At 41.4% G+C, this 19,485-nt stretch overlaps 1 protein-coding gene across 2 annotated transcripts in view; it reads right to left on the minus strand.

Moving 5' to 3' along the window:
• iffo2a (intermediate filament family orphan 2a) overlaps positions 1-19,485 on the minus strand; it is a 30,912-nt gene that overhangs the window by 2,491 nt on the left and 8,936 nt on the right. The window contains exons 2-8 of one of the 2 annotated variants that reach the window (XM_067446339.1): positions 9,323-9,383; positions 8,882-8,980; positions 3,784-3,960; positions 3,443-3,588; positions 2,380-2,596; positions 1,512-1,601; positions 1,297-1,433 (exon numbers count right to left, since the gene is read on the minus strand). In XM_067446339.1, coding sequence (XP_067302440.1) covers positions 1,297-1,433; positions 1,512-1,601; positions 2,380-2,596; positions 3,443-3,588; positions 3,784-3,960; positions 8,882-8,980; positions 9,323-9,383 — 927 coding nt within the window. The remainder of the gene's footprint in view (positions 1-1,296; positions 1,434-1,511; positions 1,602-2,379; positions 2,597-3,442; positions 3,589-3,783; positions 3,961-8,881; positions 8,981-9,322; positions 9,384-19,485) is intronic. The other variant, XM_067446340.1, reaches the window with a different exon arrangement.

Genomic DNA, 19,485 nt, shown 5'->3' on the forward strand with positions numbered 1-19,485 from the left:
TTCAACTTAACCTCTTAATCTGCACCTCTATTTTTGAGAATTTTCTGAAAACAACATACCCAAATACAAAGATCTGCAGCAGCTCTTAAACCCTATGGTCTATATTCATTAATCTGGTCTTATTTTAAATTTAAAAACTTGAAATATTGTTACCCAAGAGTCATAATAACTCAAAATAGTATAGGAACAGAGTAAAACAAGGGGAAATATGCATGTAAGTTTTTTTTTTCATAAGGAAAAATGCAAGAGATTTTAATGTTGAGGTCCTGAAAATGACTTAAAAATAAAGCTGAATGTCTGATCATGTTTTGATTCAAATTTGAGGATGATTCTCTCAAAAATGTATCTTCTGTAAGTTTTTATGTCAAAAAAAGACTAGGCGTCCTTTCAAAAAGGCCAATTATATTAGAACATTTATAATTGTAAAGAGTAGTTTTTTATTCAAATAAATCTGCAATAAACTGATAATTATAATGCATTTACAGTCCCTGAAAAACTAAAGCAAATATTTACAGAATTTACAAGTGTAAAAAACTAATTTAGTTGATAAAAACAGTCTGTCATTGAGTCTGCGCGTGTGCGATTAAGTATGTGCGCTAAAACTGGTAGGCCACGCTGGATACTATTGGATGCTATGTAAACGTTAAGCACGAGATATATTCATTCAATGCTTACGACATATCTTACAAACACTGCGCAAAATAATGTCTTTTGATTTGTTATTTAATCCATCAATCAAACTTTTGCTGGCCTGGCATTGACTGGCTTTATCCAACGAAAACCATGACACAATGAAAAACAGCTTTAGCAGCCAGAAAGCCAGCTGCTGGGTCCTATAATCATTTATCTTTCATATGCATTTACATACACATGACGACATTGTAAAAACAATTTTTTGGTAAAGTTTTAGCATTTTTAGTTAGAATTTTGAGCATTTTATGGTATTTCTATGTGTATTAAAGCATTCCTCGCATTACATTCATTCCTATGGCGGTCAAATTGACCCATGGTATTTTTTACTTTTTTAAATTTCCACCACAAAATTCCATGACCCCCCCCCCCCCCCAAAAAAAAATAAAAATAAATAAAAAATAAATAAAATAATAAATAAAATAATAGATTTGTGCATTCGTGGTGTGACAAATGTCCTAGGGTCTTGGACCACCCCGATGAACTCAATTAAAAAAATAAAATTTGCTCATAAAAAAAGAGTTCTGGGTCAAAATGACCTGAGGGAGTCTTCTGTTTCATGCTGACTTTAAAGTTTTGACAAAAATAAAATCCGATCAAACCAACCTGCCGGTGGTGGCTGTGCTTTGGATGAGCCTTCGGCAGGTCTCCATCTGTACGTCCAGCCCTCTCTTCATGCTGCACATCTCCATGTACTCATGCAGGTGTCTGTTCATGTCGTTCTTAGCTGTGGCCAGTTCCAGCTGTGGCAGGAAGTTAGCGGTTAATTACAAATGAGGTAAATATCAGCTGAAACGTATCACTCACAGATGTTCTCTCACCTCTATCTCTCCGATGGTGTCCTGGTACTCCTGCTCTCTGGTCTTAAAGAGGGATTCTGTTTCATTTATGAGGGTACCAAGACTTCGATCCTGGTGGGATAATATCAGGAGTCAACAAGCTCAATTTTATAGCCAGTAATAGTCAATATTAATAAAACAGCATTTTTGGGGCAATACACAACCATTCAAAAGTTTGGGTCATTAGGATTTCTTGATGATTTCTTGAGGCTCTTTTGTTTACTAAGGCTGCATATATTTGATCAAAAATACAGTAGAATAGTGATATTATGAAATATTATTACAATTCAAAATAACGGTTTTATATTTTAATATATTTAAAAATGAAATGTATTCCTGTGACGGGAAAGCTGAATTTTCAGCATCATTACTCCAGTCTTCAGTGTCAAGTGACCCTTCAGAAATCCTTCTAATATGCTAATTTGATGCTCAAAAAAACATTTATTCTTATGCTTTTGTAACATTATAAAGGTCTTTATTTTCACTTTTGAATAAAAGTATTCATTTGATGGTCAGTAACTTAAAAAACAAAAAAACAAAAAAACGTATATCCCTTAGAGACATGACAATCCCAAAATGCATTCTATTGACATATTTTATCCAAGATCCTTAACTAAATATATAATTAAACTTGACTAATGACTAATTTTAATAATATCACATATAAGTGTGATGCTTTTTATCCTTGCGAGTGCGCATTAATAGAGTTATCGCCTGCTGTATTTAGTTTTATTTAGTTGGGTGCTTACTGTAGTTACCTATAAAGGCATTACATTTACATAATATTTTAATCATTTGGGATTTTTATCCAAACATGTTTGCTAACAGAGAGTGGGGACTTGCGACCCACCTGCTCGTGAGGCTCTCCGTGAGAGTCAGATGTACAGGACACTGTGGTGACCGTGCCAGCGGTGGCGGCGGCGGTGGTGAGGTTCAGACTGCTGTAGTTACTGAAATCCTCCCAGAGCAAAAGAGTCTCCCCCGTCTCCTCCCACGCCAGACTATCACAGTCATCGTCAAACTCGAACGTTTCCCGCCTGCCAACAAACCAATTAGCTGAGCAACCTCTGCCCACAAGACAGGCAGCAGACACAGACGAGGAAGAGAAAAGAGAAGGAAACGAAGAGACACAAGGAGAAGAAAAGAAAAGGAAAATCAACAGATCCACAATCTAAAGGATTACAAACAAAGACTTATAATACATAAGAGGAGAACAAATAAACATAAGAAAAACAAGCTAATATCCAGATGAAAGAAATTAATAAGAGAGTTAATAAGAGAGTAAAGCAATATATAAAAGGCAAGCACTTAAAGTAGTAATAGTAATTTAATAAACAATTAGATAAAAGATCTTGCTGATAGGAAAGTGCACAGCACACAAAAAGCATGTTCACCATATGAACACTAGATGGCAGTAAGTGATTATACAAAAGCCAAGACATTTAGTTGAAGAGCAGTATTCTATACTTTTGCAGCATTTTTTTTTCCACGCTATAAACTCTTAATGATTTACAAAAAGAAAAACCTAAAAAAAAACTTGCGCACACAACCATCAGAAGGTCCTCTCTAATGCAGTGGTTCTCAACTGGTTTGACCATGAAAGTCAATGGGGCCCATCAACTGTTTGGTTACCCTTATTCTTCAAACTATATTTTTGCTCAGCAGAAGAAAGAAATTCATACAGGTTTAGAACAAATTTAGGTAAATTATAGTAAATTATGACAAAAATGTAATTTTTGGGTAACCTAGCCCTTTAAACAGTCAAAAGCTTTTACACACGTCTTTCAAAATTAAATTCTAAATTAAAAAAAAAAAGATTTTTTTTTGGATTGCACCCTCTGCGACCCAGTCAAAGCAGTCTTGCGATGACCCACCAGTTGAGAAACATTGCTCTAATGGCTACGAAGACTCACAGCTGGTTGAGCATCCTCTTCATCTCATCGGTGATATTGAGAGAACCAGGCATGTCCTCCTCGCGCTGAGTAGAATCAACATCAGTCTCCACTTTCTGCTCCTCTGATTCACCCTTACACTCCTTCCTCCTGCAAACCGCCATCCCCTACAACACACACACACACACAGACATGCACACACACACGCACAGACACACGCACACACATTGGTGAAAGATTCAAATTGCATAAGCTGCTGTATAAACTCCAAGCACTGCAAATCAAATCTGAGCTCCAAATCTGCACACTGTTCCAGTAGATTGGAAGGTATCAGAATCTACTGTGACCATAAGTTTCCGTACCCCTTTCTGCTCGGGAGGAGCTCTGGATGAGCTACTGTGCAAAATCTTGCTCATATCTTCTGAGTTCCTCTGCTGTGCCACGTCACACAGTTTGGCTGTGATGTCGATGCGTCTACAGATGTCCATGTCAACCTTCATGGCTTTCTCCTGGATTTTAGTGTCCAAGTCAGACACTTCCTATACAAAGGAATGATAATGAGACATTTTAGACTTAAACATTGCTGGCATTGATTTAGCAGAAAACTAGAACAGGAAAACATACCTCTCTTGCTTTATAAAAACATACCACAACTTAAAGGTCCCGTTCTTAGCGATTCCATCTTTCAAACTTTAGTTAGTGCGAAATGTTGCTGTTAGAGCATAAATAATACCTGTACAATTATAACGCTTAAGTTCAATGCCAAGCGAGATATTTTATTTAACAGAAGTTCCCTTTCAAAGCCTACAGCGAACGGCCGGTTTGGACTACACCCCTGCACTTCCTTCATGAATGACGTCACTAGAAGCGTTTGTTGACTATCCCTCCGCCCGCAAGTACACGCAAAATACGGGGCGTGGTCTTGTTGCTCTCCCACGTGGAGAAGAGCGCGCATTCAGCGCTTCCATCTCCCCGCAGGACCTTTCCGGGCAAAGTGCGCTAAGCTGCTGTCCAATCACAACACGGGAAGCGCTGGCCCAATCAGAACTCGTAACGTATTTCTGAAGGAGGGACTTCATAGAACAAGGAAATCATCAGGCCATTTTTAGGACAGAGGAAAGCGCTGTACAGATAAGTCAATTGAGTGAAAAATACTGTGTTTTTTTACACGTGAAACATGAACTCATGTTATATTGCACACTGTAAACATAATCAAAGCTTCGAAATCACGCGAAGAACAGGACCTTTAAGTAATATCATGTATTAATATCATGCAAACAGCCCTGTGGTGTGAAAAATTTGCAAATTTTCTACACAGTTTTAAAGGCACAATATGTAAGATTTGTGGATTAAAACATCCAAAAACCACTAGAACAATGTTATATATTTTGTTGACTTGTGTATTTACATTATCACAAATGTTACCAACAATGTTTAAATCCAGAGAAATAGGCTATTTTAACCAGTGTGATGGCATGTCATTGTGTTGCCTATCATTGACGTCATATCCGCAGTACCCTTCATTTTACTTTTGGAGAAACCATTTATAGAAGGAATGCACGTGACGTCACTGTCAGCTGGAGTGACTGTGTTTACGCCCTGCTGAGTGGCAGAAAGACTGAGAGGCAGCATTGGTTTACAGCATGAATGCAGCGAAAACACAAAACCAGGCCCGGCGCCTGAAGGGGGGGTAGGCGGAGGCTTGTCCGCGGACCCAATGGACATCGCTGTTCCGAGCTTGAGACTTGAGGACTTGATAATAGCGTGCAATTTTCTCACTCAAACCACCAACCTGCTGCTGCTTCTGCTTTAAGAGGAAAATGCTGCCCATAACCGCTTGTCTAGGATATGTAATCCTTCGTAAGAAAAGCATATTATTAGCGAAAAGGAGCTAGCAAATAATCCAGTGTGTATCTGTATTTGCTCTCGTGAAATGATTACATTTCCAACATGTTTTCGCCTCGGTGAGTAATGTAGCCAATCACAGACATGTTTGTTGATATCTACAATGCAGTTGGCCAATCACAGGTGTTGAACTTGGAATCAAACTTGTTTTCCATTTGTGACACGCGGCCATATACGCTTCAATACACTGACCCATCCACATATACAAGCGGGATTCACTCGAAAAATTTGATGACTGATCAGTTATAAATAATCATGTCGAAATCAGGCTCATAAAAATGTCAGGAAAACACGATTCCTGGCTGCATGTCATTATCCATGGATCACTGAATCTGTGGTAGTTGTAAGGACCACTATATCGAGACCAACCTTTAGTAAACTGACAATTGTTTGCTATACTCGCGTTTTCCTCTAATAGCTGCGGTCACGCATCAGCTCTTCTGCCACTCAGCCCCGGCGGAGGGGGCGTGTTCCGGTGGGAAAGTGACGTTGATGCATTCCTTCTATACACCAAAGACGCTTGCCCTGGTTTAACAGATAAGACTTAAGCAAGTCCCAGACTAAAATGCATGTTTGAGATAATTTAACTGAAAGCAACTTGCACTGACATGTCTTAAACTATGTGAGTGCCATTGTTTTGTCTCAAGTTGCACACCAGTAATGTTTTTTTCTAAGGCACATTTAGAAAAGCTACTTAAATGTTCTAATTGAACTAAGGCTTAATCCTGGCTTAATCTAAACCCTGTCTGTGAAACCAGGCCTGTATTTTATTAGATAGGTAAGTAACTATTTGGATACCTTTATCGGGTTAGTCTTTTTGTTTGAATCTTAATGTTCCATGATTAACCAATGATTAACTTTGTACCAAGCCTCAGGGACAACATTGTTTTGTCAAGTGGCTAACAACATAACCAGAAAAAGCTTTATTTGTAGTGACAGTCATATAGCGTTTTCCCCACCACACAATATATTTTAAAATCAGTTTCATCAGTTTAGCAACACATGTTAAACAGCTTTTATTAATATGATATTCTAATATTGATCTAGCTTACTGCAGTATGCAACAAGTGTACGTTTGCTGGGTGTCTGGTATGAGACAGAGTAATGTTATAACATTCAACACACATAAATGTATTTTTAGTATGATTGTTTTGCAACAGCGCTGCATTACCCCAAAATTATAATTTGTCAGATAAAATAACCTGTATGAGTAGTAATTATTGCAAAAAACATGAACGTGACTGTAACAAAGTTCAAGTGCAGGGAAGGAGGTGGACATTAAAGCTATCTTTAATTGTAAAATAAACAAAAGCAACAATAAGAAAGGAGTGTGGGCGGTGGCCGACTGCGGCACATAAGCATATTAAAAACAGCAATGTAAAATGTCCCAGGCTCCCGACTCCGCCCTGCTTCATACCGCAGTAATGTTAATACAACTTTAATACATTAGCTCAATCATGAACATGATTTCTGCCTGGGTTCTGTTGGATTGCTTTCCATCGGTTGTGGAGGTAAAGATGACAACTCCCATGATTCCATGTCCATTTACGCGTCATCAAGCTGCACATGTTATCATTATGAATAAGCGTCCTCTAGTGGCGAAACTTACACACTGTGCCTTTAATATTAGATAATAAAAACTGCATGAATAATAATAATAATGTTAAAATGTTAAAATAAAATGTTAAGCAGCACAACTGTGTTCAGCGTTGATAATAATAAGAACATTTTACCTGAACATCAAATCAGCATATTAGAATGATTTCTGAAGGATCATGTGACACTGAAGACTGGAGTAATGATGCTGAAAATTCAGCTTTGATCACAAGAATAAATTACATTTTAAAATATATTCAAATATAAATTATTTTGATTAAATAAATGCAGCCTAGGAAGCACAATATTTTGAATATACTCCAGGGTTTCTACTGATACAAAGCCATATGCTAATCGCTGAAGTAACCCTTTAATGCAATTATCTAATCAACCAATCACATGGCAGTTGCTTAAATGCATTTAGGGGTTCGGTCCTGGTCAAGAAAATCTCCTGAATTTCAAACTGAATTTCAGACTGGGAAAGAAAGGTGATTTAAGCAATTTTGAGCATGGCATGGTTGTTGGTGCCAGGCGGGCTGGTCTGAGTATTTCACAATCTGCTCAGTTACTGGGATTTTCAAGCATAACCATTTCTAGAGTTTACAAAGAATAGTGTGACAAGGGAAAAACATCCAGTATGCGGCAGTCCTGTGGGCGAAAATGCCTTGTTGATGCTAGAGGTCAGAGGAGAATGGACCGACTGATTCAAGCTGATAGAAGAGCAACTTTGACTAAAATAACCACTCGTTACAACCGAGGTATGCAGCAAAGCTTTTGTGAAGCCACAATACGCACAACCTTGAGGCGGATGGGCTACAACAGCAGAAGAAACCACTGGGTTCCAATCATCTCCACTACAAATAGGAAAAAGAGGCTACAATTTGCACAAGCTCACCAAAATTAGACAGTTGAAGACATTTGAAAACTGTTGCCTGGTCTGATGATGAGTCTCGATTTCTGTTGAGACATTCAGATGGTAGAATCAAAATTTGGCATAAATAGATTGAGAACATGGCTCCATCATGCCTTGTTACCACTGTGCAGGCTGGTGGAGGTGGTGTAATGGTGTGGGAGATGTTGTCTTGGCACACTTTAGGCCCCTTAGTGCCAATTGGGCGTCGTTTAAATGCCACGGCCTACCTAAGCATTGTTTCTGACCATGTCCATCCCTTTATGACCACCATGTACCCATCCTCTGATGGCTACTTCCAGCAGAATAATGCACCATGTCACAAAGCTCGAATCATTTCAAATTGGTTTCTTGAACATGACAATGAGTTCACTGTACAGATCTCAACCCAATAGAGCTTTGGGATGTGGTGAAACGGGAGCTTCGTGCCCTGGATGTGCATCCCACAAATCTCCATCAACTGCAAGATGCTATCCTATCAATATGGGCCAACAATTATAAAGAATGCTTTCAGCACCTTGTTGAATCAATGCCACGTAGAATTAAGGCAGTTCTGAAGGCGAAAGGGGGTCAAACACAGTATAAGTATGGTGTTCCTAATAATCTTTTAGGTGAAAGTATAATTATATATTATTATAAAAACTTGTGCCTAGAAATCACTACACAATTTTTTTATGGGTCAGAAAGCATTGCAAAAACCTCAAAGGCAGATAAACTGCTCTAAACTCATTTGGCTACAGCAGATGGCTGAGCTTCTTTTGAAATGCTTTGCGACAGTGTGCATTCACATCAAGGAATATATTATCCAGAGAGGCAGCAGTCAACTGTGCTTTATTACTGGAACTCGGCAATATGCATCTGTTATCTGCCAGAGCAATTTACCTATGGGTTCACCTATATTTCCCTGAAAGTCAATCTTTATAAATCTCTCACAGGTACAGTCAAATGATACTCTTTTAAATGAGGTACTGTTGTACATGGATATTTGCATGCTTTGCATGTCATCAGTTGTGTGCAGAAGTTGATACCAGATAAAGCAGGACACTTACATCATGAGGCATAAGGCTCTTGAAGACCACCAGCTCTGTTTTAAGACGCTCCATCTTCTCATTCAGTTCTCCTTGCACAGCTTCAGACGACTGAACATTCTGTAAGGAGAACATTTAGAAAGTTTTGCTGTGCACTGTAAAACAAATGAGTGGGTTAAAGGGAAGGCAATAGTTTGCAAGGCTTTTTTTAGTTGAATATATTTACTTCATTATTTTAATTAAATGTTTTGACTGAACTTAATGTCTATGCTACATAACTACAATCATCAAGCAACTCCGGTTGTTTTTCCACGTTATTTACTTGTTCTCAGAATATATTTGTACAGTGTGGGTGGGGAATTTTCTATGCAATATACTTGCCTTAAAGCTAAACATTGATAAGTGCAGATGTATGTTATATCATACATCAACAGTGACAATAAAATGGGTCTAAGATCTCACCTCCTGTAAGGTTTCCACCAAAGACTCCATCTGCTGACGTTTGGACACCTCCTCCTCCCATCTGGAATACAAACACAATACTTGGAATGAATAAAGTGTGATAAAGTGACCTAGAGTCTTTCAAATAATTACAATTTCATTGAGTGGCTCAAAAGATGAAGAAAGTTTTTAAAAGTAATCCATATCATCTCTCATTCAAAACTGTGTTTTAAAACCATATATGTATTTAAAGGTTTACCAGAGAAATATTATAGGCACTGTTTGTCAGTTACATGTACTCAAAAGAGACTTGAGAAAAACATCAGTATCCTCCCACTGCCACTGACCATTGAGAATCTTCCCAAGACCTTTAAAACTCCCAGAAAACGCTAGAAAGCTCCCTTTAAAATCACTATGGAAACTGTAGTGCATAGCAGAATATGCAAATAAAAGCTTAACTTTTGTAGGAGAAATGTTTGAGGTAAATTATTGTGCCGGTTTCTTTGCTCTTATTCCAGAAGCAGCGTTTTAACAAATAAAAGCATTACCTACACCGCTTTTTATTGTCTGGAAATCTATGGTGTTGCTGTAGTTGAGTTGCGTCACTTGAATTAAATAAGATACAATAAATTATGGTACACTATAGGTAAACATTTTATATTGATTCCTTGTGTAACAAATTAATAAACATACAACAGTCAACGGACTCTTGATTCACAAACAGATGGTCCTCTTGAACCAGTTATTTTTAGCAAATCAAACACGTTTAATGCTACTACTGGGGAAACAAGTACTCCTACATCTCGGATGCCCATGAGGTAAGCTAAAACATATCAAAATTTAATTTCAAAGTGAACTATCCCTTTAATGTATTTAAAAACTTTTGAACAATAGTGTATATTAGGAAAGATAAACATCTCTAAAGACATTTTTTCTTTAATAATTCATGCATTAGAGGTTTAAATAAACACCTGTCTACTCTGCAATGTGCTAACATGCTGCGGGATTCCCCTTCTAATTCTGTAGTCAGATTCCTCATTGGGTGGATTAAAGGATGACAGTTCCCTTTCGAGAGAGGTTCCTCGTATTACGTATGGGAAAAACTCCTTTTCTCGAGAATGTGAAGCAAAACTTTTAATAAAGGTATCTATGTAAAGCGCAGTGAGCTGCTCGGCCATAGCCCAGCGCGAGGAGCGCTCTGATTGGCCGGGCTGCGGCAACTGCAGGAACCTATGGTGAGGCGGCTGAGAGGAACGAACCAATGGGGGGCGTTCCAGAAGCCCGCCGAAAAAGGTGCTTAAATTTGCATACAGGAGACTATATAAGACCCTAATTCGCCATAGGTGTCAGATTTTATCTCCTTCAGCGATACCTTCGCTGGTCTCCGGAAGAAGCACCGCCGTTGAAAAGGCACCAGCGGAACCTGCAGCTGAGGACGACGGACTCCCTCTCCGCCTTCTCTGCCGTTCCAGCTACGCCATCCGGCGTTATATATCCTTTAAACTGTGTCTATGTTGAGTGTTATATGTGTTTGTGTGTGTGTTGCCGCTGCAACGCCACTTCTAGAGCTTACAGGCTTGTTCTACTCGAGGACTCTCTCGTTCCGCCGCGTCGTTAAGCGCCGCGGAAAGACGGAGCTCTTCTCACTCTCCCTCTGATCTCGTCCCGTCGCGCTGAATAGCGCCGCGGAAAGAGAGAATGTTAGAGGACATGAGCACACTCAAGCCGAAGCTCTCTTCACTCTGCCGCCGCCGCGGCTCTTCTTCCGCCGCTGCCACAGAGTTGTTCCCACTCTTCTCTCATTCCGTCGCGCTACAGCCGCGGACAGAGAATACTAGAGTGAATAGGCGAACTCGAGCCGAAGCTCTCGTCACTATACCGTCGCGCTGAGGAGGCGCCGCGGACAGACGGAGTTTTTCCTCAGTCTTCCTCTTCTCTAGTTCAGTCGCGATATCGCCGCGGACAGAGAATACTAGAGTGAATAAACAAACTCGAGCCGAAGCTCTCGCCGTGCTAGAAGCGCCGCGGACAGAGTTTTACCTCACGCTTCCAATTCTCTCGTCCTGTCGCCCTATCGCCGCGGACAGAGAATACTAGAGTGAATAAACAAACTCGAGCCGAAGCTCTCGCCGTGCTAGAAGCGCCGCGGACAGAGTTTTACCTCACGCTTCCAATTCTCTCGTCCTGTCGCTCTATCGCCGCGGACAGAGAATACTAGAGTGAATAAACAAACTCGAGCCGAAGCTCTCGCCGTGCTAGAAGCGCCGCGGACAGAGTTTTACCTCACGCTTCCAATTCTCTCGTCCTGTCGCTCTATCGCCGCGGACAGAGAATACTAGAGTGAATAAACAAACTCGAGCCGAAGCTCTCGCCGTGCTAGAAGCGCCGCGGACAGAGTTTTACCTCACGCTTCCAATTCTCTCGTCCTGTCGCTCTATCGCCGCGGACAGAGAATACAAGAGTGAATAAACAAACTCGAGCCGAAGCTCTCGCCGTGCTAGAAGCGCCGCGGACAGAGTTTTACCTCACGCTTCCAATTCTCTCGTCCTGTCGCTCTATCGCCGCGGACAGAGAATACTAGAGTGAATAAACAAACTCGAGCCGAAGCTCTCGCCGTGCTCATTCTACCGCCGCCGTGCTGAAGCGCTGCGGACAGAGAATACTAGAGTAAGTTAGACGAGCGAGCTCGGGCTGTTGGGTATGTCAAGAACAATGTCGCTGCAGCGCGCGCTTACTGCCAAGGAAGTTGTAATGGCTGCCTTGTCATGATAGCGCGCGCCCCTTCCACAGCGCGTTGCTGACTAGAGCGCGGCTTACGTCATAGCACGCGCTCACTGTCAGAGCATAAGGGCGTCGGAAAATGGCTGCCAAGCTAAGCCCTTTTTTCACTCTATCACTTCCAGTCCCCTTTATTCAGGCGGCTGGAAAGGTTTTTACACTGTAGACAAAGTGTCCACTACACAGTGTGCACCCCTACATAAGCACTGTTAATTCAGCCTCACAAAATCACAAATAAATCCCGCCGCGGCCGGATTACACCATATAAAGTCAACTAGCCTTATTGCAGTCAACTAGCCTGTGGTCAAACACGCTTGTCTGCATGCGCGCTTTCAGTCTAGACTAGAGCATAACGGCATTGTGGAATGGCTCACATACCACCCGCACTTCCTTACATTCTCCCAGTTCCCTTAAGTTAAGTGACTGGAGATGAAATATTGCAGTCAACTAGCCTGTGTTAAACACGCTCGTCTGCACACTATGCTGTGTGCGTTTACCCCTGTGGATTTGCTCACTGGTTTGCACCGTGGGTATTCTACGTAGGTTGTGCACCACTGCACATTGTTTACACTACACACAAAAGAGCTTTCTATGTAGGAAATGTGCCCACTTTACAGTCTGCACTCCTGCACCCAAGCACTTTTCACAAAGTTCACTCTCGCACACACAATATAAATGTGAGGCGTGCGCCCACTGCAAAGCCTGCACCGCCAAAACTAACACTATCCCCACAGTGTTACAAGCAGTGTTACAGCACAAGCAACCCGGCTAACAGGCCCCTATTACTAAGCGGCCAGCCCCCGAATCTAATTCAACCCCTGGCTTTACGAGCCCAGGCCTGGCAGGCCATTCCTGGTATATAATATTGGGTGTTGAACATATAAAACGAGGTTCTCGCTACAGTTTTGCTCGCAGACCCCGCGATTCAAGCCGTGGTCGAGCCCTCTGTAAGAAGCAGTGTCAGTCACGTGCTTCTCGCTGAGGCATTGAGACTGTTAAAGGAGAGAGCGGCGAAAACAGTACACCCGACGCTAGCGAGTCAGGTTTTTACTGTCGCTAATTCCTCATGCCGAAAATGGGTGGCGGTCTCAGGCCCATTTTCCAGGCATCTGAACAAAGCACTTATGACACGCTCGTTTCAAGGTGCTGACGGTGAAACAAATCCTCGCGCACATTCGCCCCGGGGATTGGGTTTTCTCAATAGATCTGAAAAACGCATACTTCACGTTACGATAACCCCCCACCCCCACTACAGGCCATTCTTGAGATTCGCCTTCGAGGGGCAGGCTTATCAGTACAGTCATTGTCATAGACTCAAGACTTACGGCATAAGAACCGTGCATGGCTAAGCATCTCCTTTTATGGGCAGAGCACAATCTGAGCTCCCTAAGGGCGGCTTACGTGCCAGGTATTCTGAATCAGGGTCCGGACATGTTATCCAGAGGACCCATGTCCCCAGGGGGATGGTCCCTTTACCCGCAAACAATTCAGCTCGCACAGCACACGCTGCCCAATATTTTTTCTGCAAACGCAGGGATGCCCTGGCCCATGTTGGCCCAGACTCCCTCTATATGTTCCCTCCGATCGCGATCCAGCTGCAGCCTGTGCTTTTTAATAGCCCCACTTTGGAAGAACCGCACATGGTTCTCCAAACTGTTTCAGCTGTCAGACACAGCCCCATGGCCTATTCTGCCAATGAAAGGGAAGGCCTGGCATCCCAATCCCGAGCTGTGGGCCCTCCACGTATGGCCCATCAACGGTATCCGGGAACCTCTCTGACAAGTTATGAACACTATTTCGGAAGCTAGAGCCCCTGCTATCTGGCAGCTCTGCTTTGAAGTGGTCAGTGGTTTTCTAACCAATGTGCTACGCGAAACATCGACGCACACTCATGCGAACTGGCGGAACCGCTCGCTTTCTCCAAGAGCTAATGGATGCGGGTCGTCCCCCCTCCATACTCGGGGTGTGTGTCTCCGCCATAGCAGCTAGCCACGCTCCGATCGCGGCACATTCACTAGGGAAAAGTGATCTTATTGTGTGTTTTCTTAAAGGGGCCAGGAGATTCAGCCCGCCTTGCCCCTACCTCGGTCCCTATTTGGGACCTCGCCATGGTTTTGGAGGCCGTGAAGGGTTCCCCCTCCTAACCACTTCAGAACACGAGCTTGAAGCACATATCACTCAAAACCGTTTTTCTGCTGGCTGTGGCCTCGGTTAACCGAGTGGGTGGCTTACCTGCACTCTCCGTGAGCCCTTCCTGTCTTGAGTTTGGGTCCAGCAACTTCAAGGTTGTGCTCAAACCGAGGCATGGTTTTATGCTGAAAGTGCTATCAACCCCTTCAGTATGCAGGTCTTTGCACTGCTTAACCCGCGTCTCAGAGAGAATAAGACGCAAACCTATTCTGCCCAGTCAGAGCATTGAGATTGTATCTAGAGCGCTCCGCCCCCTTCAGGCAGTCGGATCAGCTCTTCATTGCTTCGGTGGCCGCACTAAAGTTTGTGCTGTCATGAAACAGTCTCTCACACTGGATAGTGGATGCAGTCCCACTAGCATATAGGTCCAGGACCTAACCTGTCCTACAGGCATTTAAGCCCACTCCTCTAGAGGCATGGCCTCATCTTGGGCTTGGTCGTGTGACATTTCTTTGGAAGATATCTGTGCGGCGGCAGGCTGGGCCTCTCCGTCCACTTTTATCAGATTCTACAAGTTGGAGGTTCCAGCTCTACAAGCAGGGCTTCTCTCCATCTAGGCTCTATCTTGACCCTGGCAAACAGATTGCCTTACATTTTGGCCTGTACACATTAGTCCTTAAGCACTATTCATTCATCATAAGATCCGACTATGTCCGATCAGCTGTTCAAACGAACCGACTCTTCCGGTTCTTCATTCCCCTTATAAGCCGCCTCTGTCGGTGTCTCGGGGGTTTATAACATGTGCTTTGGGTATACTGGGTCAGTCAGCACACACGGCGCTTTACATTGTGTTCCCATACGTAATACGAGGAACCTCTCTCGAAAGGGAACGTACTCGGTTACTTTCGTAACCTCGGTTCCCTGAGAGAGAGGAACGAGTATTACGTTCCGTGCCGTGTTTATGCTTCTCAGGTATCGCTTCAGTCGATCTTAAAACCTGACACCTATGGCGAATTAGGGTCTTATATAGTCTCCTGTATGCAAATTTAAGCACCTTTTTCGGCGGGCTTCTGGAACGCCCCCCATTGGTTCGTTCCTCTCAGCCGCCTCACCATAGGTTCCTGCAGTTGCCGCAGCCCGGCCAATCAGAGCGCTCCTCGCGCTGGGCTATGGCCGAGCAGCTCACTGCGCTTTACATAGATACCTTTATTAAAAGTTTTGCTTCACATTCTCGAGAAAAGGAGTTTTTCCCATACGTAATACGAGGAACCTCTCTCTCAGGGAACCGAGGTTACGAAAGTAACCGAGTACGTTTCTCTTGTTTTATAAGCTCCTTATCCTTTCATTTCTCACATGCTCAAGGGATTATAGACTCCATTTGTCTTACACTTGCATTGTATGACAGTCTGACTGGGTCCAGACATCAAGACACCTGGCAAGAGGGGGCAAGTGCTGACTCAACATGACAATCTGTTTTAGCACAAAAGAGTTGCACTTGTTATGTTCATCTGACCTGTTGGCCAGGCATGAAATGCATGTGGAGGCTGTGGATCTTCAGTGAAACAGAGGGGAGTAGAGAAAGTTCTCAGGGTATAAGAGTGAAAGTGCAGTGCCCTTAACAAATAATAATCTTACACACATAATACCGTTCAAAGGTTTTGAAAGAAGTCTCATATGCTCACCAAATCTGCATTTATTTGATTGAAAAATACAGTAAACATTTATTTGTATAATACATTTACTTACTTGTATATAAATACATTTATTTTAAAAAATTACAATTGAAAATAACCATTTTCTATTTTAATATATTTAAAAATGTAATTTATTTCTGTGATGGCAAAGCTGAATTTACTTCAGTCTTAAATGTCACTTTCAGAAATCATTCTGCTGATTTGGTGCTCAAGAAACATGTGTTATTATTCTCATCCATTCTATTTTTTATGATTCTTTGATGAAGAGAAAGTTCTAAAGAACATAATATAGAAATATTTTTTTGGTCAGCTATCCTTTTTGAGACGTTTTAATGGTTAAGGAAAAGCCACAGTTAGATGAGAGTCAGAAATCTAGACCCACACAGGGCAGATACACACACGTGTCGAGAGAGATACGTCACAGATCTGGCTGTTCAGACAGTGCAGGGTCAGTGAGGATCTCTCTGAATGTCACTGGGATCCAGTGGAGCTGACTAAACAACAGCCCAAGGTCATGAGAATCAGACTCCTCTCGTTTCCTCTGCTGCAGCATAGACTGAGCTTTCATTTGATCCAAAAGACACTGAACACAATATAATCAGAAACTCTCTGCAAAATAAGGCATTGGGAACAATGGCATGAGGAAATGTAGATGAATACTGCATGCCAAAATATTTTTGAATGCCCACCTGGTCAGAAAATAAATATGGGATTAGAACTTTTTAAACGAACTGCTATTTAGGAAAAGAAAAGAAGAGACACACCACAAAATGAAGAGGAGCTTTCTTTGTTCTTCACTATATGCTATCAATGTACATACTGTGACTTCTCCCATTGTGTGAGATCGGGTAGATATAAATACACATTGTTCAGTTTATGGGAGAGTTCAAATGACTTCTGCCAATGTTTCAAAGAGCTATTATGGGTGAGGAAAGAGAAGAAGGACATAGAGGCAAATCTGTTAGTTCAAAAGTTTTGTGTGCCCCATTGTAATCTTAAACTGCTTCAAAAGTGTACAAATGAATAGGCCAGAGGGTGATAATGTGAGGTGACCGTGAGGGGGTTTATCATAGCACCTGTGAGGACCTTCAAAGCATTATATCCCACATAAAGGCTCAACCATTTTTTTTTATTTGTCCACCACCTCTGAAATGCCTGAAGTGCAAAGAGGCATTATCTTGCCTAGTACTTATACTCGAAACTGGAGCTTAGAGCGAGAAGTTCACAAAGATCAGATGAGACAAAGAATCCTGATTTTCTTTACCAGTTTACCCTAAAGCAGCACAACTGTTTTCAACATTGATAAATAAATGATAAAAAATATTTCTTGAGCACTAAGTCAGCATATTAGGATGATTTCGGATGGATCATGTGACAGTGAAGCCTGGAGTAATAATGCTGAAAATTCAGTTTGGCGACAGAATTAAATACATTTTAAAAAACATTAAATTAGATAAGTTATTTCAAATTTTCACAATATTGTAATAATAGTTCACAATATTACTGTATTTCTGATTAAATAAATGCAGCCTTGTTGAGCATAAGATACCTTTTTCAAAAACATTAAAACATTTTACCAACCCTACATTTTTGAACGGTTAATGAATATAAGGGCAGAACAATCTAGGCTCAGGATGGGGGAAGTAACCTAGAAGATGACCCTATTACCTATGATCGACTAACTTAGCCTGACAAGCCAGACCCACATCAAGATGTTTGGTCTGGAAACTCACCATAGACAGGGCTCAATCCGAGGGGCGGGATAAACGGTTGTCTCCCTCTGCACGCGATACGATAACGCTACAACCAACCAGAGCAACGAAGGTGAACAGAGCTTGTTGATAGATTAAACATTCACCGTATCCGGTCGGTTAAACTCCGAACACATCTTCCCTTTTTAAGAATGACTTCAGTGCCGTTTTTTGTTCTTTTCTCAGAGAAAAGCTTAACTCAAAGTCTTCCAGAGTCGCGGTCAAAGCTGATTCGAAAGACCGCCGCCGTTCGCCAGTTTCTGTGTTTACTAGAAGCACACAAGCGCAACTCGGCCATCGTCATTATGGCCCCGCCCACCGACTCTATACACGACGTGATTGGCCCGTCCAGATTGTGAGGAATACAGCTCAGAAGGGTATTGAGAGTTTATAGACAACACTTGCGGGCAGATTAAATTTGCTGCCGCTAGGGTGTGTCTATTTCTAGGCTACCACTAACTATTACAGCCTTAACATTTTTTTGCAGACAGAAATTGTGAAAAAATGCAGAGCAAGCTGCACAGGCTATAATGTAGTATGTAATGTATGTAAATTAGCTCTTTTTAAATCTTTTTAAAGTCCAAAGTGGGACACCTATTCTATGCTTTCGTCCATTTCTGAATTTTTTTTTTTTTATATGTACAAAACAAAATAGAGCTATCTTCAGGTTAAAAATATAGATTATTTTATCTATAAGGGAAACAAGGTTTTATGATTCAACACCTCTTCACCTTCATTGTAGGGTCCTGCAGTGTAACCATTGCTGTAAATAATCCATTTAAAGTATTACATGAGTATTAAATATTCAGTTTAGTCTTTCAAATAAGGAGATCAAACAAATGGCATGCATAATAATTATTAATAATTACTTTTTCCAGCTGTTTTTTTTCAGCATCTGATTTTTTTTTTATCCAATAGGCTCCCAGCCATTTCAAGCAAAAATGTGTTGAGCGTGTCTGTCGACTGATGTTTCTTGAAATCATGAGTTCAGTGGTATGTTTGGCATGTCAATGAGTACCCTTGCTTTCTATATTCATCTGTTCTTTGACCACTTTTGTTGAGGAATGTACCATAATCTGTTCATGCACATTCATTTGCAGCGCATTAAAAGTAAAACAAAAACCAAAAACAAGTATATTTCTGCAGCATGGAATGATTATTCCTGTGATAATGTTTAAGGCTGCACTTTCACTTGAGACACTGAACTCTGATCTCAGAGAACTCACTAAAATGGTTTATTTGCCATTTTAAAACAATGGACTACATTGGAATTGCCACTGGTCAATAAATCCATAAAATTATTCTGAGACAAAATCAGAGCAAGGTTGGGGGATGGTACAATGCTAAACAATCTGGCTTCTCTGATTTTTATTAAATCTTAGAAGGGCAGCAAATATGTGAAAAAGAACGGAAACCTATTGAATTTTAGGGTTTTACATCTATCAGTATAGTAAAAAAAAATCTGGTCCTTGACAGGTCTTAAAATTAGGTCAATTAAACATCAGATGAACAACAACGCATGACATATTAGATTGTGTCATTATTTGTTTAACAAAAACTCCATGTGTAACAAACTAAGTACCACCCTTACTGCTTCCATAGGAATGAAGTAGTAAGTAGCAGTCAGGCGCTGCTAATCAAATGTCTTTAACTGATCACCAGCAAAGCGATTACCTCTACAAATGCAGACATTTTAGCAGTTTGCTGGTCAGGGGCATTCAGGTGTGTTTTAACACAATTCCAAGGAGGAAAGACATCAGCAATGATCTTAGAGAAGCAATTGTCTGAGCTGCAATTAATCTGGGAAGGGTTTTGGAGCTATTTCCAAACA

Source organism: Pseudorasbora parva, chromosome 6 (genome assembly GCF_024679245.1).
Source record: "Pseudorasbora parva isolate DD20220531a chromosome 6, ASM2467924v1, whole genome shotgun sequence".
In the NCBI taxonomy this organism is placed as follows: domain Eukaryota; kingdom Metazoa; phylum Chordata; class Actinopteri; order Cypriniformes; family Gobionidae; genus Pseudorasbora; species Pseudorasbora parva.